The sequence below is a fragment of the Enhydra lutris genome, unplaced genomic scaffold (assembly GCF_002288905.1).
Source record: "Enhydra lutris kenyoni isolate GAN:26980312 unplaced genomic scaffold, ASM228890v2 scaffoldscaffold5, whole genome shotgun sequence".
Lineage (NCBI taxonomy): Eukaryota > Metazoa > Chordata > Mammalia > Carnivora > Mustelidae > Enhydra > Enhydra lutris.
Window position 1 is genome coordinate 26,592,431 of NW_019154089.1, and position 27,202 is coordinate 26,619,632.

The following is a 27,202-nucleotide window of genomic DNA, read 5'->3' on the forward strand; positions in this document are numbered from 1 at the left end:
GATATATACACACACACACATACATACATACATACACATACACATGTATGTTCTTCATATATGTAAATATTCTTCAATGTAAGCAAAATTAAGAATATTTACATTCTCAGTCTAATAATACTATAAATTCAGATACTTCTTCTAAGTGCATACTTCCACATGAATCTATAGTTTTTAAGATACTTGAACTGTTCTTTTTTTTTTCTCCTTTTTTAAGTAGAAACATTTTCGGATCCATACCTTGAGATTGCTTCTAGAAATCTGATCTAGAACTTATTGGGATGCAGCAATATATGAGGTTAGTAGTAGAAGTAGAAGTTCCTCATATTGAATTAGAGCAAGTTGGAGAGATACTTGCAACATATTACTTAATATACATTATAAGCCTCCTCCACTTTACCTAATCATTTTACTTAATGCTTTAATGCTTGCATTAAACAGTCTGTTTATTTTTTACAGCGGAGTAATTATTAAGGTTGAAAAAAGAGGGCAAAGAGGAAACTAGATGCTCCGCCATGGCCTATCAGCTTCATGATCACATATATATGGAAGAGAAGTAAAGAAAGAATCACAGAGAGAAAAGAGAAACACAGTCATCCTTACCTCATGGTGTATAACAAGGTGCCATCCTCTGTGATCCTCAGGAGTTTGTTGGGCATGGTCATGTTGTGTGCCACTGACTTCTTTCCATTGTGAAAAAAGGTATCCGGAGTCCAAATCTTACTTGCCATTAGGTTATTTAACCGGAGAACTGTCATGGGTCCTTTAAATTTTAATCTTTCATCCTTCCAGCTTTGACGGAAAAATACATCTATTGTATATTCCTAGATAATTTTGGAAAATGGCAAAGAGTTCACGGAGCTGTATTTTGCAATGCAAATACTCAGGCAATGCATAATTTTTACAACTTTAAAAGCAAAATATGAGCTAGGTGATGTTTTCAAAAATAAACTTGTGGTGGTCTGTACATAGTGGTTTCCGGTGAATCATTTTTTTTAAATATCTAAAATGCCAGAAATATTGCTTGGTCAGAAAAAATCCACAATTATCTCCTCAATTATGTGAAAAGAAAATCAGCCCTTCTCCCTATGCCTCTACCACACCAGCACTCAAAAAAATAGAATACAGTACACATAAAAACAAAACTCATGCTGGAGTTTACTGTTTAAATTAGATAATGATAGCTACTTAGATATAGTATTTTGGGGGGTCCTTCCATAGTCTGAAAACCTTACAGTCAATTTCAAATCATCTGTGGTTCTAATACTAGCCTGGTAATCCCATCTCTTTTACGGGTAAGCAAAAAAGAAATTTTTTTACAGATAATGTTTATAGTCCTTCAATTTTCCACAACAAAGAAGATTATGAAAATAATCTGTTTCACTGTTAATTGGGATCTTCACCAAAAAAAAAAAAAAATGCAGAATATGAGGGTGTGTGTGAGTGTGTATCTGAGTATATGTGTGTAGAAGACACATGAGAAATGTGTGAAGCTCATCATCATTCACAGCCAGGGAATCTATTTATTTGAATAAACACAGCATTCCTTATGGCAATACCCAGAGACAAACATCTGCTAATCTGAAAACAAGCAATGTGACTTACCAGCTCCTAAAACTGAAAAGGGTAATATCCATCTTCCTTGCAGCACTTGCTACACTGACACTAAATTTGGAACTTAATGGTTTGAAATAAAGATTACCACATTCTCCATTAATCTTAGCATGCTCCAAACTGGAAGGAAGACTAACTTGAAAACATCATGCTACATTTTCTTAATCCCCTAAACTCTAATGCATTAGAAAGCTGTTTTTTTTTTTTTTTAATCTTATACATATCATCTTTAGAACATGCAGAAAAAATAATGTCTGTGTCTAGGCATATTTTGCATGAATTTAACTATCTGCTTTTTTCTCAAGCTTTAAGTAAGATTGGGTAAAGACTGAAGAAAGGTTTATCCTTCTGCCACACGTTTGGTATAGCTGAGACCTTCTGATCAAGTAATTATTATTATATATAATTATTATTATTATAATCAAGTAATAATTATTGGACAGTTTACAGAGGACTGGGCATAGCGCTATATCTTGACTGAAACAGCAACAAGGAAGTGTAACATGATGCCAGTTTATGTTTGTGGGCAAGACAAACTACCTTGTTTGTTGCTTAGGCTTTTCTGTGTCTGGAAGTGTGATGTGAAAAGGCACTGAGATACATGACATAGCAATTTACTCACCAGGAAACATTTGTTAAGCATCTTTAAATTTAGCAGAGGGAGAAATTGCTTAAACTTGGATGCTGTAAAGAAAACTCATGGAGTAGGATGGGCATCCAATGGTATTTTCCATGAGGAGAGAGATAGGGTGGGAACCTATGGACTACACTGGGAAATGATACACAGGAGCAGTGCTTGCCAGGAAGCAAAGGGATGGATTTACCCTGAGCTCTGTATGTTCTCTTCTCTGGACAATAGGCTTATGAGATATGGGTCTGATAGTCAGGACATTTCTATTACTCAGGAATCAGCCACGTAAGCTCTATTTTCTATCCAACTGAACTACTTTAGCCTGTCAAATAGTAGAAGAACAGTCACTTGTTAAATCAAGATGCCCAACTGACCATATTCCTATGAATCCAAAAATTTTATTTAGTTGATTTGTTCATTTGCTCCAAGGAGATTTTTGAAAATGAAATAAATGTTAAATATCTTAAAAACCTTAAAATAGATTTATTATCAAATCTTTGATAAGATACATCCCAAAGTCAGTGATTCCAAAAATTATGTCGAAACTTGCCAAATTCCTCATGTTTACATATTTGTCATGTTTACAATCAGCTTTACTTACCTGCGCTAATGGCAGACACTGAAATTCCCAAATTCATATGATATTCTCCCTCCAAATACTATACTGGCCACACAAGCATGCACACACACACTGCAAAACTAACTGGTTAAGCTTTCATTTAATTGTTCCCTTCAGGGGCGCCTGGGTGGCTCAGTGGGTTGGGGCCTCTGCCTTCAGCTCAGGTCATGATCTCAGGGTCCTGGGATTGAGCCCCGCATCCGGCTCTGTGCTCAGCAGGGAGCCTGCTTCCTCCTCTCTCTCTCTCTCTCTGTCTGCCTCTCTGACTACTTGTGATCTTTCTCTGTCAAATAAATAAATAAAATCTTTAAAAAAAAAATTAAATAAATAAATAAATAAATAAATAAATAAATAAATGTTCCCTTCAGCTGGAAGCGGAAATGAAAAGTGAAATAAAAACACTTGATAACAATCAGATCCTATCTAAGCAAGAGTGTAAATATTTGGTGTCCCATTTTCTAAGAACTGCCCTTGCAACACTGCCATGGTAGCAGCAGGAGGTTCTCATCATGACCTCACCCTTGGGGTCATAGTGCACTAGACCAGGATGGGCCAGAGCTCCTTCTTTAGGAAGCTGGAATATGAGGGAGGAGAGCAGAAGCCACAGCATAATGGTTATGGATGTAAGTTCTAAACCTGCTAACTAGAACTAAATTGTCTGTCTGCCACATGTGTGACTTTAGGTCATTCTCTATACTCCAGTTTCCACTCTATAAAGTGGGGATCATACAGTAGCGATTTCACTTGCCTATTGTAAGAAGTGAGTTAATGATGCAAGTGAACAGTTTACAAGAATGTCTGAAACATAGGAAGTTCTCAGTAAACATTAGAAGTTATTTGTCTCCCCATTTCTTTGCTTATCAACAAATTTATATTAGATTTCAATGTAGCTGAGAATGAAAAAAAGTGCTCTTTGTTTGGACTGGTAGCAGGATAGGAAACCTCAGGAAAGTGAGGTGGTCATAACCAAGTAAAGTAAAATCTGAAGGCAAAGGAAAAGACTCTACAGAAGACTGAACAAGTAGGAAGCTCTGACAAAGATGCTGTTCAACGTTCAGTGTTCTAGCTGCCACCATTCAAGTGACAAGTCTCTCCACGTTACCCTGGTCAATAGAGTAGGTCGCTGGAGAATGTGAGTCTTACTCTGAAGACTGGACAGGACATCCGTTATGTTCCTAAATAAATATTGTTTTGAAGTGTTCCCACTTGCATCATCTACTACCATCTGTGTGTGCTTTGACTTCATACGTTTTCATCACCATGGAAAACAGGGCTCTGCAACTGTGCTGCCTGGATATTTCTGTCAGAACCTAGTGCCCTGGGATCGTGCTGTTTGATTGCCAATTAATGGTTTTTAAAATAAAGTTAAGGAGTTGCCCTAATTTTGTTTTCTATTCCAGATGAAGTCAGATGCCTTGGGAGCTGTGGGTCCTCTAGGGGCACACAGCCTGAGTTCAAGTTGCTACTTAGCTAGGTCACTTTCCTCTTCTGGAAACTGCGGATAATAACAATGCCTAGGTAAAATCATGAGTACTAGGTGAAATATGATCTATAAACCTATTAGCATGGTGCTTGGCATATTATAAGCATTCAATACTGTTGAATTCTGTTATTACAGTTATCCTTATTAGATATTTTATTAGTTATCACTTTAAAAACTACAAAGCTTTTCTTGTCTTGAAAAATAGCTTTGTCATTGGCCTTCTAATTTTGATAGACTCTAAATCATACTGCTCTTTATTTGTAATTCACCTATAATGTGGTTTAAATGAGTAATCTCCAATGAATTGGCCAGGTAGCCACTTAGCATATCAATTGTAGACCTGGGTAATTTGGTCCTCTGACAGAACAATTCAAACATTATCCTGTTCAGAAATTTTAGGCAACAGGAAGTATAACCGGCTTAGACACTCTGTTCCTTCTTCCTATCTGATTTTTGACCAAAGGCCATTTATGAAAAGTAATGCACAAGTCATAGACTTAATGGTGTATCGAAAACCCCAACATACATCTTTAGTCCAAGACAAAAAAAAACAAAATCAGTGTTTCCTTAAATGACAATCTAAGCAAATAACTCAAAGGTATGCCAAATATTTTCAAGAGAAAATATGCCTTTATTTGAGCACCGTCCTGTAACAACTCGTATTGAGCATCTAATCTTTGTGAGGCATTATGAAAGATGCCAGCGATAGAGAATATTCATTTTTAAATATGATGATGGTAATGATAATAATGATAATGAGGAGGAGGAATAATATCAGTATCAGTGTGTGATGTTTGTAATGCTTCATCCCCTCTTGATGTTTCCATTTATGAGAAGAGAGCTTCACCGGTGCAAAACTTCTGAATGCTCTCCAATCCCTCATTTAGGGAGGGGAAGAGGGAAGAATAATTTCATTTGATGGGTAAATCTGGATGGAAAAATCAATCTTGCCTATCTCAGCCTCTTCTTGCTGCTCTGTCCATAAGACTCACAAATTCTGATGTTTCTACATGCTAGAAGTTTTATATGGACAGTCTCTGCCCTAACAAATGGAGGCCAAAGTCTTACCAGGTGACTGGGTGGGTTAATCAGATCGATTCTGATGTTTACTCTCTGGAAACTCACTTGTCTACAGATATAAAGCACCTTCCACAGGACCTTTATAATTAGTAATGAAGATGATTATTCTCAATTTCCAAATCCCTTATTTTATTATCTTATTTCTCAAAAGGTTCAGAACTCAGGAAACAGGGTATTATTTGCTGAGTCTCACAAGACTTTGTTGTAAAGACAATAGAGACAACTAAACCCGTCATTAAATAAGTAGGAATTCAACACTTACTATGAGGCAACCATGCACTGATACTCTGAGGCATGTGGGGCAAATGTATCTTTACATTTTTCGGCATTACTTTAGGAAAATAAGACATTTATATAAGAGAAATAACTTTACAAAGCGGTGTTATAAATGACACCAAAAGCTAAGCTATTATTTTATAGTCAATAAATGTGACTAGAAAACAGAAAGGTAAACCTCATCCACTATCGGATTAATAAAAAAAAAAAAAAAAGTTTTCACTAAGCTTTTGGGTCTTGATTTGGGCCTTTGTGGAAATGTAGAATTTAGATGGGTGGGAAACAGAGGGAATTTTCCATGAAGGATACACAGCATGATAAGGAGTTCAGAGGCAAAAGTAATAACTATTGAGTTTACTGAGAGTTTATTGAGTTTATTGAGCACTATCTATAAACACTTTATTTACATTGCTCATTTAAAATTCCTAACTATCTTACAAGGAGAGGCTATTGCAATAATACACCCATTGTAGAGACTTTGAGGCTTACGCACTTTAGCGATTTGCCCAAGGTCATGCTATTGGCAGTGGTGAGATGTAAATTCAGCCATCCTGGATCCAAGACAAGTTCAGCTCACCCCCAAGTGCTATGGCCTCACAGAAAGTAGTATTTAAGCAAATGACTAAAGTAAATTGTCAATATTAGGAACAAGAGGGGATGGGTGGTAACATCATCTGTGAACTGTATGGAATACAGGCAGAGGAGTTTAAATTTGACCTTAAACCTGACTGGGATCTATTAAATGTTCTTAATTAGAAAAGCAGCACAAGAGAATAGTGCTTTAAGACAGAATTCCAACATGGGAGAATCACAAGAGGTCCTCGGGGTGAATAGTTCAGCAAAAAATAGTGTATAACAATATTTCAAGAAAGTGGTCTACAGATCAACCACTATAATAAGAAATAAATACACACTTGTGGCTAATTATTATATTTCTATTTCTCGCATAGAAATAATGGCTGACATTCATTGAGTGCTTCCTATATGCTAAGAACTTTTAAATGCTTTTCATGTATGAATTCATTTAATATTTATGATAACCCCATGAGGTATTATCATCACTCCCATGTTACACATGAAGAAACTGAGGCAAAGAGATGTTAAGGAACTTAACACACACTTATAAGCACAGAAGTTGGGAATATAAACCCAGACAGCATTCTGGTTCAGAAATCTATATTCTTACCTAACACTCTCTTATGCTTGGTGACTCTGATTTGCATAGTTGGTACATTTCATAACCTGTGTTAAGATCTAACCTATCTAATTATCCTGAGCCAGCATTTCCCAGTGTTTGGCTCACAGAGTATTAGCTCTACAGAATGTCAACAAGTACCATATTAAAGGTTTAGACAAATATGACTGGAAAACACTAGTTTATATGTAGTTAAACAGCTTTCCTTACTTCAGGACTTGTCAGAGCTGCCAAAGTGGGTACACTTGTGAATCTCCACACTTTGAAAAATGCTGGTTTTAACTGATATTTTTTGTAACTTTTATTCTCAATCACTTGAACTATTATGAAATCAGAGAACTTTTATGTAAAGATGGTGTCAACAGAAAGGCATTTCAAAAATAATATTCAATAAATATATCTTTGAAATATTTCATAACAGTGTGTCTTCATGGGCTCTTTATGTTTTTTTTTATTACATAGGAGCGTGGCTATTATGAGTATGCAAATATTACATCAGAGTTCTACTCTTGTACCAATTCCCATCAGATAGAAGAGAAATTCATGTTAACTTATTGGGTTAGGAAAAGAAAGAACAGGTATGCATTAATTTTATTTTCATTCTTGGTAATAATTAATGAATTTCTTTTGTAGTGAAGCTGAACATTTCCCACCAATGTGTTTTATTTGAACTATTTCTCTGTCTAATTCTGGTCAACTATTCACTCAGCTTTTATACTCACATCCCCTTTCTAGCCAAGAATAATTCAGAAATCATGATGTTCATGGCTATTGTATAAGAATGCTGGCTATCTAGAGACAGAGCATCTTTCAATCAACATGCCCTCCTAAATAAAATGTAAGGCAGATTACACTATTTGGCTTACAGGACATAACCCAAGTCAAAGCAATCATTTCAGGGATGGTAAAAAAGAAGACTGCAGTGGTTGATATCATAAATGGGCTTGGCCTAGAAAGTAAGTGGGTATTTTCTATGATATAAATATTATATATTAGTATATGTTACATATTATGCATACAGAAAAACACAAAGATAGAGCTAAGCTATTTCAAGTTGTCCTCTAAGTACTTGGTTTATATTTTCCTTTCAAAAGTTAAACTTAGGAAATACACCAAGAAAACCAAAAATGCAGTGTCACTTACCATATCATGGTCTGAAACAGGTCCGAAACTGGTGACGAAGATGTCAGTCTTCACTTCAGTTACACGCTCTGATGAAGCAGGAAATTGGGACAGTGAATGTCTATCAACAGTCCTTATTAGATCTCACTACCACATACTCATACCCAAATGGGAAATTTATTGGCTTTGATTAGCTATTTCTAAAATTGGTCCACTGTGTAGTCCTGATAATTTACTGCTTACACATGAAATTTCACAGTTAATAGTTTTCAATAGAGAATGGAGCCTAAATATGCCACTTTGGGAGGCAGACTTTATGGAGAAGTCAGCTGCTGCTTAACAAATTCCTCAAGAATGGGCACACTTTCCTAATGACACCAAGGCATCTCACACTGTAATAAAAAACATGTTGGCATATGGGTGTCATTTAAGCTTAAATACTCTCCTCTTACTCTTACAGATCCTCTAGCTATTTCAGATACTTCTGGGAAGTATACGGTATACTGTAGCAAGCTTTATTAACTCCTTAAGGGCTCAGGGGCATGTTTTGTAAATGATGCTTTCTAGCATTAAATCATAACTGAATCATCCAAATTACTCCCCAGGAAAAACTGACAACCTATATCAATACTTGCAATTCTGAGGACAAGAAGAATATATTATGGCACAGAAAAAGTTTGTTTAGTAGATTCCATTTCAAGTTCAATGCGATTTTATTTTATTAGTCTCTGAGGCATATATATCAACCAATAAAACATATTCATTATAGTCTGGTGACAACTCAACACAGGCATTTTCAAGGAAATTCAGCCAACCCCCCCCCCAAAAAATGATAGAAAAATGCTGCTTTCATAAAAGGACACAATTTGTTTACAGGTGAGAGTGAAAAAGATGGCTTTGTAATTTTAAACTGTAGCTCTGAGAAATAATGGTCTAGTATCTTAAGCAATTCATTTTATTTATCAGGACATTTATATCTCTGAAGTAGGACATTAAAAAGGTGATCCAATATATGCGGTAATGAATTCTTCTGAAAATCAAGAATTTTATCTCTCAGCAATTCTCTTGTAAACAGTTAATACTTTCAGTATAAATTTCTCTCAAGAAGGTCATGTTGAATACTGTACATAATGTGTACCACAAATGAGAATATAACTTGGGAGGTAGAGATAATCCCTCCAATAACCAATATAATATTTTTTGGCTCATTTCCCTTTCCCCCTTTCTTTCTTTTCTTCCTTTTTTCTCCCTAACAATTTCATTGGCTCCAAAATGTTTAAATGAGCCCCTTGATGTAAGAATTATCTGAGATTTACTCTTTAAAAAACTTGAAAATGGAGGACATAGTTTGAGACAAAGAAAATAGAGCTGTGTTTTTAGAACTCACTTCCTAGAGCACCTGGGTGGCTCAGTGGCTTAAGCCTCTGCCTTCCCTCAGGTCATGATCTCAGGGTTCTGGGATCTAGCCCCACATGGGGCTCTCTGCTCAGCAGGGAGCCTGCTTTCCCCTCTCTCTCTGTCTGCCTCTCTGCCTATTTATGATCTCTGTCAAATAAAGAAAATTAAAAAAAAAATTGTAGAACTCACTTCCTTCCAAAGTCAGTGTTAACCTTCTACAGCTACTAAAGAGCTTGAAAGGAACAGCCATCAGCAATGTCTTAGCTGGAGTAACCACTGGCCTGTTCGGGCTGTTTCCATCCTCTTTCTGTCTGCATTTGCCCAGTGCTTACATCTCTTTTTCTCCCCTGCACCCTCTTTCTATATGTATTCTTTACTCAATTAACTCTTTTTCTTAGTTTAAAGATCTGTTATTTCTTAAGACTCCATCTAGAGTTCACACTTTATTAGAATACCAGGACTGACTTTCAATTAAAACAATAATAAAAAGAAAATGCATGTTATTTATTCCCAAAAGCTGGAATTTATTTTATTAATTGAGCTCATTTTTGTCCTTTCTTTTTCAGCATTTTCCTTTCTAGTTTAAGCAAAGGAGCCTTTGATATGAAAAAAAAAATGTACTTATTGCCATGAAAATAGTACAAAAAGAAAGATATCAGGTAATAGAGAATTGGGCACATTTTCATCCTAATTACTAGTATCCCAGGTATGCTCCTTATTGGTAATAATTTTATTTCTTGTTACTTATGTAGATTAATTTCTTTCTTTTAAAAGTACCCTATATTATGTGATCAAGGAGAATTAACATTTATGTTTTCTTTCTACAAAAATCTTCAAATAGTTGGATCCTCTTGTTATTTACTTTTCTGAGTGGTTGATTCAACCTAATTTTGTTTCTAAGGCTGAGTTTTGATTCTCTGTAGATTATAAACTGTAAGACTTATGGTGAATATCTTACAGATCTGGGTAACATCTACAGAATTAAAATTATGTCCATTCTTTCATTTTTATTTTTGTGGTAGGGATCTACTATTAAATGCATGTTCATTTGGGAAATATGTATGAATCCCTGTCTGCATACTTGCAAGTGCTTTGCAGTTTGGGACAGCTTTCCTGAACTCCTTTATCACCATTATTTATTTCCTGAGTGTAGGGAGGGCATAATTTTTACACTTCAAGGTAACTCTCCAAGGTACCTAGCTTTACAAAAATTGGCTTAGCAGATGTTTTAGGAGCAACCAATCTGTTTTATCTAGCATGATAAAGCGCTCTAAAGAAGTGAGATATCCACTTGCCAAATATATGGGCTATTTCCCTCTGCTGTTTTTAAATTGTTAGTAAATGATGTTGCCATATAACTAACAAATTATAAAGACCAAAAAGCCCATTTATAAAGATTACTGTACCAATAAAATGGAGTGTAAAACATGGTTAAGTTTATACACATTAATTGCCAAACATAATTGTTAGTGTGCCATATAGAAAGATTAGGAATAAATGCAAAGCAGTTCACACAAATGGCTATAATCACACTTTAAAAATCTATTTCTTTAATCCTTTATCTATCCTTGCCCCTAAGTATATTTACCATACCAGTTCATCATCTTCAAGTGCTTGACCTTATTTTCTACTAGTTCTCTCCCTCTGATACTTCCCAAACATCACCACTGTAATATTCCAAGGCATGTACCCTGACTGAGAGCCCTCACCTGGGTCCTTCAGACGACCTTCTCACCATGCACTCTAATCATACAGATATCCTTAAAGAGTTTCTGATTTGTGCTCTTTGTTCATCCTGTTTTTCCTCCAAACATATTCACAAACCCTAAGGTTAAGGTAGCAAAATTTCCAAACTGAAGGTTGCCTGGTGGGGGTTGGAAGGGGTGCAGGGACACTCAACTACTAAATGTAAGAGGTAGGTGATGGCACCAGAAGAGAAAGGACGATGGTGCTATGACATCCAGGAAACCATCTGGAACTTGGGATAAGGTAATTAAAGAAAGGGAACAACACTTTCTGTATTTTTCCCTCTAACATATTTTCCTTGCCACATACCCAAACGGTTTTCTTTGATTTTTCAGCAGCTGTTTGTGAGTGGCCAGTTTCCACTGCTGAAAAACTCTGCTTATTATGTATGTCTCTGGAAGATTCATCATGAAAATTAGCATGTCAATGTCTCTAAGAAATCATGTTTTAAATAAATGTCATCAACCTTTTTTATCCTTGTATTTCCCAAACTTATCTGGGAATGTTACTCTAAAATGTAACAAAAGCCTTATGGTAAACATAAGGCTAATGTTATTTATCATGTTATTTATTTAAATTTTTTTTAACTTGAAAGTATGTTCAGAAATTTCAAAAAGAAAAATATGAAGAAAATTAACCCCCTTAGAATACTTTCATTCACATACATCTACTGCTAATATCTTGATGTATTCCTTTCCTCCTTTTTTTTTTCCTATTCAAATGATTATCCTTAAACCACATTCTAATTCAGTTGAGTACAATTTCAGTGACAAGAAATAGGTTCCTTTGACCAAAAGTATGTTTTTCCTTACAACTCACAGGCAATTTCCTTAGTGATACGTGAAGTCATTCTTTAGACAGAAGATTTATAATTCAGAATGCAAAGGTTCAAGATAGAGGACTGTTATGAATGTACTTTAGTCAAATTATAAAAAGTTAAGTTGCCTTTTCAGTGAAGAAATGATGATTTGAAATCCAGACCCATTTAGGTCTAGGATCAGGCTTAAATGGAAGATATGCTCATATGTATGTGCTTGGGCTGATATCTCAGAATTGTTGAAGAACCTTCTTTTTTCCAATTCTGGGAAGATTTAGTCATCTTTTCCCCCTCCTTTCCAACTTGAAATTCCCACAAATCCCCATTAAGGGGAGAAATATATAGATATATAATTTTAGGATGTTATTTATTATTTAAGAAATTATTTATTATTTAAGGACATTAAAATCCAAATTTTATGCTCTAATACCAGACTTTATTGATTCAGCACTGGACTCTAGTGTTATTAGAAATACCTAGAAAGTACTCAAGGCCTTTCTACAGATCACATGAGGAAAAGTGAAGATACTTTAATGTTCTAAAATATTCTATTTAAGACCACACAACATGAGTCAGGAACTTCTAATGAAATTTAGCTAGAGTGATTTTACTGTTAGTCAAAGATAAACATCAATGAACCTCTTATGAAACTAGGAAATTGTCTGAAAATGGAAATCAATTAAAATAACTCAGTTGGAGGAAATGTTCAAAGAGCAGATTAATTAGCAAATGATTTTTAAAGTATTTTCTTCACAGTAATCCTTCCCTGTCCATTATAAAAAAAAAAACAACAGTCTTTAAAATTTGTATAAATTTATATACATGTTAGACTGTCACAGGGATAATCATGGAATAGTTCTGTAAAATGAAATTATAATGTTGGTGATTATTATTATAGTAATTTGGGATACCTTAAAATAGTACATCAATGTCAGCAAAATTTTTGATGATAAATAAACCAATTAAAATCAGTCTTTAAAGAAGATCTCCTTCAAACATATACTTTACATACATACATAAATGTTTTATGTGCTTTATATATATGATTTGTGTATATTTATGTTATATATATATACATACACACAAATGTATATCTATACATACAAACACATACACATACTGTATTATATACTCTATAGCTGTTAGATAGTAGTAAATCTGTTTTTAACAGAGATTTCTTACAATGTTGATATCCTGCTGATAAGTATTGAAATAACAGATGTTTTGAAGTGTTAATTCAAAAAGATGATTAGTGCTTGAGGCAGAAATGAGAAAAGCAGTATAGTATAGTAAGTAGAAAGCACACTGGATTAAAAGTCAAAACACTCAGATTTTAACTCTGATTCTCCTGGAGAACAAGCTGTGTGATTTTAGGTACAAGCCTTTAATCTTTCTGAGCCTGTTTTTCCCCCTTTTTAGTGAAGAAATAACACCTGCACAGTTGAGTACATCACACTAGAGTAAGGGCGGAATAAGATTAGATGCTAAAAACACTGTGAAATACATTTGTTGAGTATATTAGTTTAACCAACAAATGTTTACTGAGCATTTTCTACACGCCACACAGGCACTGCTCTAAGTAATAATACTGGGTTGGTGAACAAAAGTGCAAATGTTCCTATTCTGTAGCACATCTTACAGTCTTGGGGAAAACCTATTTTAGATAGGTTAGAAACATAAATAGGAAAGATAAAAAGATGATAGATTAGACACATGAATTGGTAGTAGATGACAGGAAGGTGACAGATATAATTACATATATAATTATATCCAAACACATACACAAATTATACTAATTCATTTCAGATCACTGTAAGTACTCTGAAAGGATGTCTTTTGAAGAGATAACTTTGAACTGAGACCTCAATGATGAAAAAAAATTCAGGGAGGAGCAGAAAGAGAAAGATGATTAAAGGAGGAGAAGAAATAACAAGATCTGAGGTGAGAACAAACGTGTGATGTTTAAGACACAAAAAGCCCAGGGGGTACCTGGGTGGCTCAGTCAGATAAGCATCTTCTTTTGGCTCAGGTCGTGATCCCAGGGTCCTGGGATTGAGCCCTGTATTGGTCTCCCTGTTCAGTGGAAAGCCTATTTCTCCCTCTACCCCTTCACTCACTTGTGCTCTGTCTCTCTCTCAAATAAATAAAATCTTAAAAAAAGAAACAGAAAGTCTGATAATATATCTGGAGCCTGGTTATGCCAATGATCGTGGTACAAGATGACACTCTGGATGCGAGTGTGACCACACCTAACGAGCTTTCTGCATTTCACTAAGCAGCTGACCTTTATTCTAATGCACTGAAGAACCTTTGGGTAATGAAGTGAAATGATGTTACTTGCGGTTTAAGAAGATAGCTGATGCTGTGTGAATAATGCGTTGTAAGAGTGTCATAAAAAATGGAATAGGGAATCAACAATGAAGAATTAAAGATGGTGTTTTTATTAAGAATGCCTATCACAACAATTTATTTAATATGGTATTGGCCATATTTTCACTGGAAATGCTGTCTACTGAGGAACTCAGAGTAATATTCACTAGGCCTAAGTCTATTCTGTAGACTTATAGCTTATGAAGGGGGTTTATTGTCTCCTTTATGTTATTTTCTATCTGTTAATTCACAGAAGCAGTCACTGTATGGAGACTAAATGGACTAACATTAGTCATCATAATAAAGTATATCTTAAAACCCCACTTGGAAATGGTCCTGTTTGGAAATTGAAAATGTTCTGGGCTCCCTACATAACCGTCAGTGTGTACTCCTGGATTGGGCAATGTTTCAGCTCCCTGCCAATCTGCCTGGGGCAACATTTTTGCTCCCTGTCCTTCATTTCTGTTCCCTAAATTCTTTAAAATAATTGGCAACTTTCTCCAGCTGATATGTAGAGCTACTTAATTGTGGCTGTGTTCAGCTACTAAATCTGGATATGGGGTAGAAACCCACATTTCGAGGTAACTAACCAATCCCTGATCCTTTTGTGTTTTCAGATTCTAAGTACTCAAATGATACAAGCATCTTCTGGGGGGAAAAAAGGGAAAGTTTACCATGGCAGAGATGAAACTCATTTCCATTGAGAATTTCCCTCCTTCCCTCTTTATGTTATAGGCAATTTCTATTGAGAGGGGGTAACCTATAGAAAGTTGGCTGTGTTGGAAGAATGGGTTTCTTTTGGTTTATGTAAGTCTTAATCAAAATTATATAACTGGGGCACCTGGATGGCTCATTCGGTTAGGCATCTGCCTTTGGTTTGGGTCATGATCTCTAGGTCTTGGGATTGAGCCCCACATTGAGCTCTCTGCTCAGTGGAGAGCCTGCTTCCCCCTCTCTCTCTGCCTGCCTCTCTGCCCACTTATGATCTCTCTCTCTGTCAAATAAATAAATAAAATCTTTAAAAAAATGTATAACCTGTAATAGCTTTGAGGCATCATACTTCCTGTTCCCATCAGAGCATTTTAGTTACATAAGACTAACACTATAGCAATCTTTGGAGGAATATGGGATCTATTTAGGACTGTGTTTTCTCTTAAGTTTTCCAAAACGGCAGAGTTTCTCATCTCAGAAACACTACAACATTATTTTTCAAGTAAGGAATTCAGATTGTACCTGGAAAAAAAAATCACCTACAGAAAACTTTTTAAAAAATATTCTACATTGCTTCTAGAATCAAGATGGGAAATGAAAACTATAAAAAGTTCAAAAGTAACTGCACAGAAAATAAACTGCAGCTGTTACTAATAATTTGGTCTTTATAACTTAAGCATAGCCTCAGTGGCTACATTTTACCTCAGGAAATTCTTGGCACTGATCTGTCGATGATTTATACACAACAGGAAACGATGAGAGTAGAAAGTTTCTAAACATGCTACATTCCTTTGGGTATCTAGCTTGGATTCACTAGACAAGCTGGCTTCAGGAGCTGACTAGAGATCCCAGCCAGTGAAGGTTAAAAGGTGCTCTCTGTTCATTTTAACAGTTCCTCTTGGGTTTTTAGTAACTGCTTTTTCTCAAAACTTCAACTGGATTTGGGAATGTCTAGATATAATATTTCTGTGAAAATGGATTACATTATGCCAGAGTCTGAGTATCCGCTCCACAGCTCACATTAAATGCACCAGATAAGGCTACAGCAAATTCAGAATGAAGGATTCCAGAGTCACATTTCAAAAGGTAATACTAAAGCCATGATCTGGTAAAGGAAATATAACACCACTTCCACCAACAAAAAATATTAGATGAATCCAATCTTTCAAATTTTTTGGATGTTGTTATTAATTTAGAATCTTTTCATTCTGTCAAAAGCCATCGCATTGTCCTCTTAATATCTCATCCTCTTAATTTTTGAAATTCTGGCTGTTTATTAGAAATATAAAATGTATGCGTTAACTTCAGTTGAACATGAATAAAATGGTTGTCTCTGATCTCAGAATCACACAGGATACAAATAATATTAATAATAATGATAGAATAAATATATAAATTATAAATTAATAATTTTAAAAATTACATGAATATTGGATGTGTTGGAATCCTGAGATAGAACAAAGTTGAATTTTGAAAAAGAATTAAATGATGCTTCTTTCTCTAGCCCCTAGTCACCTAAACTTTACAAAGCCACAAAAATACTTCCCAAAAGTTAATCTGCTTTTTTTCCAGAGTGCTTAATTTTCCACCTTTACTTCTTTTGATGTAAAAAAAAAACAAAAAAAAAAAAAACAAAAAACCAAAAACCCATAACCAAAGATCCCCCAGGAGTTACACCACTTTGCCAACTGCATGCATATCCAACCCAGTCACCTTGCTTAGCTGGAGATGTTTACATCTTAACCCTGAGATCTCTTGCAATAATTGAGCTAAAGGAAGTCTGAAAGGCCTTATATAGCATTACAAATCCCAAATTGGGAAAATTAGGAAGATAAGGAGAAAGTCTGCTTTGAAGTATGACTGTTTTTTAAACATTAGTTAGCACTAAAATAACTAGAGAGAAAACCCCAATTATACTCCTTACAATTACTCATCTGATACATTTGAGTACAAAATGACACAAATAAATAAAAATCCTAACTCTGTATGACTTACAGGAAAAAGAAGAAAATCTTAACTAAATATCTGTTAAGGGTATGATAGGGATAAACAAAATCCATTATCTACCTGCATTCCTATCTACTCATTTACTGATTTACTTCTCCTCTCATCTCCTGGGTTTGTCACATGATGATTATGCATTCACTCTCTTAACTTTACCATCTTCATCTTTATGGTTTGATGATACAATCTTTGGGAGGCATCTATCATCCTATATGTTACTTACTGAGATTAAATTTAAAGCAATATTTAGAAATTTAGAAAAATATTTCCAGAAACTATCATTAGCAGGGAGGGAGCAAGTGAAAAGTTCTGTAGTCCCTTGAAAATGTGGCTCAACCAAGATCTCATTCCTTTGACACTATCTTGTTTGATTTCTATTTAAAAATAGTTTTACCCTAATCAGTTTTCCAAGGAGTGAAATAAATAAAATTGTTTATAGAAGAAAAGGTCTGTTGTAAGCAAGATGCTTAAGAAGAAGCCTGTGAACGGGAGGGACAGTAACCCCTCAGCTTGGTGGTATGTTCCAGACAATAAACTGTACATATCAACCCGGTTCACCCTGGGATTGTGTCATATCATTGATTAAATGTAGACTGTACATAAGGCTGGACAAAAGGAAAGGGTAAGATGTCACTGGAAGGGTATTACTTATCCTTAAAAACCTGAAACCTCCCTTCAGAATTAAGTTTGGGATCTGTGTTTATAGGCTGTTTTTGCCCCCACCTAGAGCGCAGGGGGAACCAATGTGATGGTGGCCAAAATTTAACTTAGATGGTTACAGTTCAGGGGCTGTATCATTTAACTTTTTAGGAAGTTCAAGAAAATACAGTTAATAAGGAGAAACCTTCAGAAAATGAATTGTTTCAGAATGTGCTTGGTTTGGTCCTGATTTAAAATGAGAAGAGGAATCTTGATTAATCAAGGAACACCTGAGTCTACTCATCTTTAGAACACAGATCCCTCTCCTTTACCATTTTCTCTGGTTTGCTCTCCTTTCACATTCTCTATCCCTCTCACTTCCCTCTCCTTATCTTCAATGCCCCCTTTCGTTCTCTGTTCTTCTCTAACCTGCTCTTTCCTATCTTGCCATTCTTTCTGGCTTTTACCTTTTCCCCTCCTCCTACCATTTTATTCCTCTGTACTGACCAGGCTTTAGGCTAAAGCCTTTCAAAAACATTCTTTAGTTCCTGGTTACAAGGGAGAAGTAGCCCTCTACACCTTGCCCTCAAAAAAAGAGACTTTTAAATGAGAATGAATTCCACAACTTCTGAGAATTTTGATTTGTATTTTCTGGCTACTGATTATTTAAATTCAAGTCCATTTCAAGTTTCCTTCATTAACTTTGTATTTAAAATATGAACATGGCCAAATTATTGTTCTCTTTTGTTCTTGAATAGAGGACATTACATCATTAGAATTCCACACATTGTATTCCTTTTCATCTCTCCTATCTAGAAAGGAAGAGAGAAAGAAAGAAAAGAAAAAAGAAAATGAAAAAGAAAAAGAAAAAAAAAAAGAAAAAAAGTCCCTTCCCAGATATCTCTCTTTACATTACCCTTTCATTTTCACCTTCTCAGGATTGCTCTCTGGGCTCTGAAAAGGTAGACAATCTACAAACTGGTTTCTATCAACTAGATGAACCAAGTTAATATATTTTGTTTCTTAGTTATTGGACCCAGGATATATATCTCCAAAGAGTATTGCTATGCCTTCGGGTGGCAGTATGTTTTTCTGAAAAACAGGTCATGATGAATTTGCACATAAAGAGTTTCTTCCATTAGTTTCGAGTCTCAGCTTATATTTCTATACCTTCTGAGGACATTCAGAACAAAATATCCCTGCCTTCTGCATAACATTATTCTCAAAAAACAAAAACAAAAACAAAAACAGACTTTTGTCATAATAGAGAAGAGAGTGGGCCCATTTCTCTCATAAGAGAAGATTAACTCAGTGGTGATCATGAAGCAATTAAAAGGAAACTTTTACCCTCTTATAAACTAATAATAATATTTCAAGTATTTGCTCTAGATGGGCTTTTCATCTATGAAAATAGATAGATAAAAAAGAAAATGGATCTTGTAACAACAACAACAACAACAATAAGAAAGGTCCATTTCTGCAATGGAGATCTACTGGAATGTATATCATACTTAAGAGAAATCTATGGTAAAGAAATGAAATTAAATAACTACAGAGAAATATTTATTCATTAATTTCAGTTTATAGCACTCAGAAAGCATTGTGGTAATATTTTTCTAATTCTATAGCTGATAACGCTTCGGAAAATGTCTAAAAACTGTATTTAATATTTTAAGGTATAGTTTTCTAAAGATTGAGAGACATTCTCAAAATGTACATAAAAGTACTGATGACTCTGGAGATACATATAATAAACATGTTCGTATATCCCTTAAGGTTATAAGATGCACTCCAAAAAAATTTAATGAAAATTAAGTTAGTATTAAAGCTTCCTCATAACTGTCAAATTTATCAGATTTAATTGTAGTACATTCCAGGATGATACGTAAAATAGAAACAGAGGTAAATATTTGAGCTACTTTTTTATTTGTTTTGTCTACCATATCCTCAAAATCAATGTTTCTAGGAGTCACAGATAACAGATAAGTCATCTTTAGCAAAGATTAAAGCACACCATTCCTTTAAATTTTCTTGAGCCCTTGAATTATCTATTATTATAGCACATTATATCCATTTCAATTTAAAAGAATATACTTTGACTATATTTGGCCAACTACTATTTCTGTTCTTTAAACACATGTCTATTTTTTCTTACTTGGGGGGATTAAATAGATATTAAAAGTAGATTCTACAAAAACAGTAATGTTGCAGGTTCAATTAATGCAGTTGTTTCTGTTAACATATCTAGCATTATCTCATTTCTTGAAAATTAGCTTTTCAATTCATTCTTCTTAGCCTACATTATACGTCCCCAAGTTCTATGGCTCTCTATGGTCCAGGTATGCAGATGAAAAGTTGTTAAAATGCTTCCTGTTTACACTCTATTTGATTAAAGAGTTAACATACACATTTATTTAAGAATTATTATATATAATTAAATGTCAAGGAGCAGTTCTGGGTTTGTTACTTACACTCCAAACAAGACAGCTGATCATTAAAGGTATGTGCCTGTGTGTGTGTGTGTTTAAAATTCTTCAACAAACTGAAAATTATGTAGAAAGCTTATAGAGGTTACTCATATTCACATGTTAAAGTATTAAAAGGGATTTCCTAAACTAGAATGGAAACAGTGTTTCCTAGATGCATTATAAAATTCTGTTGATTAGTAAGGACTGATATCATGGAGTAGGAAGTAAAGGAATCAGATGCATGCCCACTAGTACTTTGGAAAGCCTTACTTTTTAAAAGTTGTATCACTATCCTGTTTCTTCCTTTTGTACATTCCTTCCCTACTTGAAATCTTTGCAACTTATTTCAAATTTTATGAATTAAGAACAATTTTCTTGAAGCCAGTTTAAACATTTAGATATACACAAATATCATTGCAATACATTGCATACCCAATTATGAATTCCATTTAATGACCAAAACATCGTTCCTTGAGACTTTTTTTTCTCAGAATGTAGTAAAGGAACACTAGGTGGAATTCAAACCTGAAGGAATTTGTATAGCATGTCCAAGAATGGACGTTTGAAATTGACAAGAAAGGACACCTGGTAAGGCCTCTGATGTATATTTGAATTGTGTCTTTGACAAAACAGTTCCTCTTAAACCTCTGAGACACTAATGGTGTTTGTTAGCCTCAAAACAGACCTATGATCCACATCCATGTGATTACACTACTCAATATATATATATATATAAAGACTAAATTCATGCTACCATTCAGTTTTAAAATCAAAATTTGGATTCTCAAGCTTCTTATTTTTTGTATATATTTGCTACCTCAGTGAAGGAGAGATGACTTTCTTAATATTGCCATTTAATTGGAATTTAAATATTGCTATCAAATAGTTTTAAACAAATGCTTCAGAGAAGGTGCAGCATTATCTACAGTTGGGAAACATAGATTCTCACCTTGATTTCCTGTGTGATTTTAAACAATAATTTATTTCCTTGCTTCCCTTGTTTTAGTCTGAGATCAATATTTTGTTTTGGCTTCATTAGTCTCTGCTTAACTAAATAAGATTAGTGGATTATCTTATTCAAAGGTTATTCAAATATGTGAGTAATATCTAGCACTATTTATTCTTATTGTAATAAATATTGTATTATTTAGCGCTTTTTTCTTCCTAAGTAGAAATCCATTAGTATAATTGGTATACAAAGAAAAACAAATTTTTACTATAGAAAATTAGGGTTTAAGTTCAAATGCATGGTTAAAAAAATTACCATCTATCACATTCACCTTTTATCCCAGAGTTGGTACTAATCTAACGCAAAACAGTGGATCAATACGTAAAATTCAAAATAAATGTTTAGAGCATTAGGCTCAGAGATAATCTATTTGAATTCAGTGCAAACATAGCAATGCCAAATGAAGTAGATGTACTCTTTGGGCTAGCAGGGAGAATATTAACTTCATTTTTTCCCTGGATAATAATCATTACACAGAAAATATTACAATTTCCAAGTAAATGTAACATTTTTTAATGTAATTATGAAATGTTTATATCTGCCTTTTTCTACATATAGGTATGTGCACAGAAATACCATAGTAAATTGAACTAACATTGAGCAATCTATTAAAAATAGGATTAGTCCTTAAACTACATGCTACTATTCTTACTACTTTACATTTAGAAGGAAAGCAAGGCTTCATTAGTAAAGATTTGATACTGTTCTCTAAAATAAAAACACAATAACGCAACCCACCTCCCAATCCTGGTCTCAGACGATTGTCATAACCATCTAGGAGTCGGTCCAAAATTCTGGTGAAGACAGTAGTGTTGTCTTTAAGTTCATCTTGTAATGAGGGTTGTCCATAGCTGAAAAAGATATAAAGGCAGGTAATAATCTAAATTACATAATTCTATTAAAACCTTTTTCCCAAATAAAGCTTTGCCTAGATTTTCCTATCTTCCTTCCTATTGAATCTTAATTTGAAAATTCCTTCCGGCAAAGTTAAAAAAAAAAAGTCATATTTTAATTTTTACCATTTTCTCATATTTGTTATCACACATGATAAACTCTTTATTCTAATATTTCTAACTATGGAAAGAAAATTATAGGAAATGAGTTCTGTCTCTTTGCCCGTATAAATCTCAGCATGTATACAATGCTATAATGCATGTTTCCCTGGGCAAGAAGATTAATGCATGGTAAGGAGAAATAAAAAAAATCTGGCAAACTTCTTCCGAAAAAAAAAACAAAACACAAAACGTATTTATGAGCTATCAAATTAGTAGTTTTGCTTTCATTTAATGTAACGTATAGCATTAGCCTAAGATTTCACCTACCAACATTTACTTCTTTCATCCACTTTATATATATATAGATATAGATATAGAGGTAGAAATATCTACATATATCTGTATTTATTCTTTTGATGTTCTTTTAGGATATTTAGATGAGAAAAAAAATTAAAACTTGTTTCTTAGGATAATTATAGTTTCAAATCAGTGTGTAATTTCCATTCCCCTTAAGTTTTATGAACTGATTTCTACAATGTGCCTAATTCAAATCTCTAATTAAATGAGATTTTGTCATTTCTGTCTTAAAGTAAAAGATACCTTGGAAAAGATATGGTCCAATATTCTTAATTTATGGTTTATTGAACTGTAGTGTCGGATTAGTGTTTTAAGAAAACATAGCAATCTGTGAGCAGAGCTTGAACGAGAACACTGTTTTCTTCAACTTTTAGTCTAAAACTTTAGTTCTATTCTTCTATAATGGATTAATTGTTCCTATTTAAATCTTTCTAGCTTCAGGTATCATTTCTACCCCTTATCATTACTAGTCTTTGAGTTTCAACCACATAGTGACCATAGTTCAAATACTGCGCATTTCTTATAACAATCACATTATCATTTATGGTTGTTGAATCATACTTTATATAATGATTAGGATGACACCTCCAAAATCCTTTGAGAGAAGTTTTTTTATCTCAGTGGATCACACTCACTGATACATTTCAATGACAGCTCTGACCTTGAGTAAAAAAAAAATGGAGAGTGTAAACTAAGAAACGCCACAAAAATATCACTTTCATACTCTCTGTTTAATATGCTTTTGGCTTCACTCTTGTGTGTTTGTATTACTGATCAATGAAAAAATAGTAACATCCGAAACCAGGATTCACTTATTTCACAGGACTAAGAAATATAAAGAAAGCATCATTTCAAAAACAAACACTATTTTTAAAAAGGTAAGTAGTTTTATATCGTCAAAATTCAATGGCCATTTTTCTGATAAAATTTTAATTTAATAATTAAAACTATTATATCTAAAGGCTCTTCATGATGCTAAATATATGAAATTCAACTGTATGGAACAATTTCCCATTCTCCTAAATTCAACATTAATACCATACAGCTTGACAGTTTATTCTCCCTTGGCAAAATTAAACATCTTAACTAGTTTTTGAAATCAAATTTTCACTGAGCTTTCCAGGATGTCTCATTAGCAGATGATACCAGTAAAGCAAAAATAGTTGTCTAAATGTAATTACTTATAAAAAGTCTTCACAAAACGAATTGTCACACATGCATGCATCTTTCAAGGATATTGAAGGTCATCTTGATAAAGGTGGAAAAGAAATGCTAGTCCACTTTAAATTGTGAGAAGGGCCTGATCAAGTAGTCTAAGGAAGAAAGCAGCAAAATAAGAAGGTTAAAGATGAGATGGGGTAAGGGACAGAGCACAATTCGATTCTGGATACAATTCCTAGAATATGCAGTTGTCTATTACCTTTTCCTGCATTTTTTGTGTGTTGAAGCTTATACCAAATTCAGGAAAAACTTTCATCCCTGGTTTTATCTTATAAGTGCCGTTTCCACCAATTGTATACATCAGAATGCAAACGCCAAAGGAGACTTTTCCATCCCTCCCAGAAAACTAGTTCTGCTATCCCACCTGGAATAGTAATCTTTATTTCCTGTGATATTCTAATGAGGGTATTTTTCATCTCCACGTCTAATTTACTATGTCCAGTTATAACTGTCAAAGAGTAACCCCAGAAGAGAGATCAAGATTGTTTATTGCTCTTAAACACTTATGCCAATGTAAGGTTTCCTAAACAGAATATATAATTTGAAGAGAAATGTCAGTTACAGTACCTGATTTTGATTCCGAATGAACCACTCTATAATAAAATACTGTGCACTAACTCCATCTACAGGTCATTACAATAGTAACACTTCATATAATTTTTCAAAAGAAATGGAAAACATTTAACTCCTCGGATTAAGAGTATCTGGCAATAGTGGATCTCCTCTTCATCTGATAGTCATTACTTACCACACACAATAGCAAAAAATAAAAACAGACAACGTCTTAATTAAAAAAAATTTCCTAAATTCACATCTTTCCAGATTATTCCTTCTCTCTACCTTAACTTTTTAAGAGTTTACCTTCCATTACATCTCGAAGAACCTTGGGTTTTTATGTCTAATTTTAAGAGTTTACCTTCCATTACATCTCAAAGAACCTTGGGTTTTTATGTCTAAGACTGTCTTAAGGGCCACAGGAGTAGACCATGCAAGAAGTATAAAAGCAGATAAAGAAGAATCTGAAATTTTTGGTCACTTACATCACTGCTGCTACAATATGTTTATATGCTTGATTTGATCATCAGCAAATTTTCAAATATGGTTAAACATATGTTTAAATTTTTCTCATAACTTTTCCCACAGTAGTCACGCTTAAATAGAGAAGTTCAATTTTATGTAATGTTCTTCAATATTTGTTTAGTATATTCTACCTCTATTGATTATACAAAGAATGGTTTCAAAACATAATATGCACACACATTTATAGAGACTTAGGACTTTCAAATTACAAATATTATTTTAAACTTTCCACTTTCATGCAGTCACAAGTTACTCTATGATCTTTACAGTTGGCTAGAAATTTTCTTGTTGGAAAATCAACTCATAGAGTATGCAGACATTAATTGGGGTAACTTTCTCTATGAATTAGGAAACTACATATTTCATTCAGTTACAACTGAACAGTGAGAAGTTCAATTTAAGACTTAAATGTTGAATTAATACATTCCTTTAACAAAAGCGTGTTAAGTGTATTCTAACCATCATGCAAATAAGATGGCTATTTTTTCATACTGCTCTTCTTTATTCTTAGTTGGGATTTTATTACCGTTAAGTTTTTTGAATTCCCTTAGTCATGAATTCATCCAAGGACAATCTTCTTCCCCCTGAAAGAATAAATGAAAAGTTACAGAAATTATCATGCAGATTTAAAATAAAGTGCCCCCACCTTCTTCCAGTCAATGTGCTCAGAAGGAGGGTCCAGGCCCAAAGATACTCAGAGAGACCCGGACTTTTCTTCATTGCGGGCTTGTGCAGCTGAAAAGTAGAACAAGTAGAGATCAATGTCTCTTGCAAGAAACATCAGGTTATAACCACTAGGGCTGACTGAGGCAGTTCAGATGAATGCTTTGAAGTCAGGAAATGACCTCACTGGGATATGACACCTCATTGGAAGCAATGGAAACCTGGACCATCCATTCTCCACTATCCCTTCCATTTCTCCATTCAGAAATACATCAGTGTCTTAATTTCTCCTGTAAAAGAATACAAGTTGAAATGCTTTTAAGTGCCAATACTGCCCAACATAAAAACTGTTTTTTTTTTCCTTTAGGTTTTATATTTCCAATATAGTGTGAATTACTCTCTTCTTGTTGTTTATGATCTGAAAATATTGACCTTTCTGATTGGAGTTACCACGCCTGAACTGTGAATTGAAATTTTTAAGCTGGTGTCTGTAACGGGGAGAAATGTTTTGGAGCTGAGATGGGGTAGGTTAATATGCTTCAATGACTGAATTCATCTTTGAATTCTGGATGCACCTTGATTTCAGAAGCAACTGTATTTAATCTTTAAAAAAAAAAAAAAAAAAAGGAAACACACTGTTGAATGCCGAAGTCGTGCTTATGTTCTCTGCCTGTGATTGCCTTATTAAATACGCTCACTAATGCTTCTGTGAGGCTAACGGACATACTTTACAGTCAAACCATGTGCTGATCTCTCTCATACACACAAACCACACTCACATAAATGCATACAAACATGCCCACACATATCTTTTAAGCCCTCTTGAATTCTGCCAGGTTGCTGCTAGAAAATGTTTCATCTCAAACAGATGGAAGCTGGAGTGCTTTGCTTTACATGAATACGGGAATCTTTTTTCCCTCTTAGGTAAAGTGCAATCAATCACCATCTGATTGTTGAATTTTAGACTTGATAGTGGGATGCTGGAGGAAAGGAGGAGTATGGAAAGATTAAATATTTCAAAAAATTATGATCTATTTGTGGAGTCAATTTTTAAAAATCAGTGCACTACCTGGATAAGGAGCAGATATGGTAACACTTTATTTCATGTGCCATAATTAAAGGCAGTTATAACATGAGAATGCTAAAGGTATTTATTAGCACTTCCCTGAATCTATACTCCTTAGTATAGACAGTGATTAATGGATTGCATGTCTTTTAAAGCATGTTTGTCATTAACCACTCTATGGTTTAATGTGGTATGCCTTTAAGTACATCTACACAAATGCTTTCCACACTCTTGGGGATCATTTATATCAGTAAAAACCATTACAAACAGGCATGTAAACAATGAAACATAATTAATGTGTTTGGAGTAAAATGGTCTAGATCTACAGATAAGAGCTGTGAGCTTCATAGTTTTTACTTAATTTAGTCACTGGTTTTGGCACGGACGAGAAGAAATATTGGATAAATATCATTATGTTAAAATATTGCATCTAAATTGCACATTTATAATTCACCTTTGCATTAATCTTCAACATGTTATGAAAGAAAAGCAACTTCTCTTGCCCTATTAATAATTATTGGTCTTTATAAAAAAGGGGGGGGGTATTCCCGAAGGGGTAAACGAAATAAAATCCCAAGACAAGGTACCATAGCTTTTTGTCCTCCTCTGGCATTTTAAAGAGAAAAACAAACCTATCA

At 34.2% G+C, this 27,202-nt stretch overlaps 1 protein-coding gene across 1 annotated transcript in view; it reads right to left on the reverse strand.

Moving 5' to 3' along the window:
- LOC111141067 (gamma-aminobutyric acid type A receptor alpha1 subunit) overlaps nt 1–27,202 on the reverse strand; it is a 54,783-nt gene that overhangs the window by 26,444 nt on the left and 1,137 nt on the right. Inside the window, exons 2-5 of the mRNA XM_022493395.1 lie at nt 25,482–25,570; nt 21,921–22,033; nt 8,042–8,109; nt 604–824 (exon numbers count right to left, since the gene is read on the reverse strand). Coding sequence (XP_022349103.1) covers nt 604–824; nt 8,042–8,109; nt 21,921–22,033; nt 25,482–25,555 — 476 coding nt within the window. The 5' untranslated portion in view covers nt 25,556–25,570. The remainder of the gene's footprint in view (nt 1–603; nt 825–8,041; nt 8,110–21,920; nt 22,034–25,481; nt 25,571–27,202) is intronic.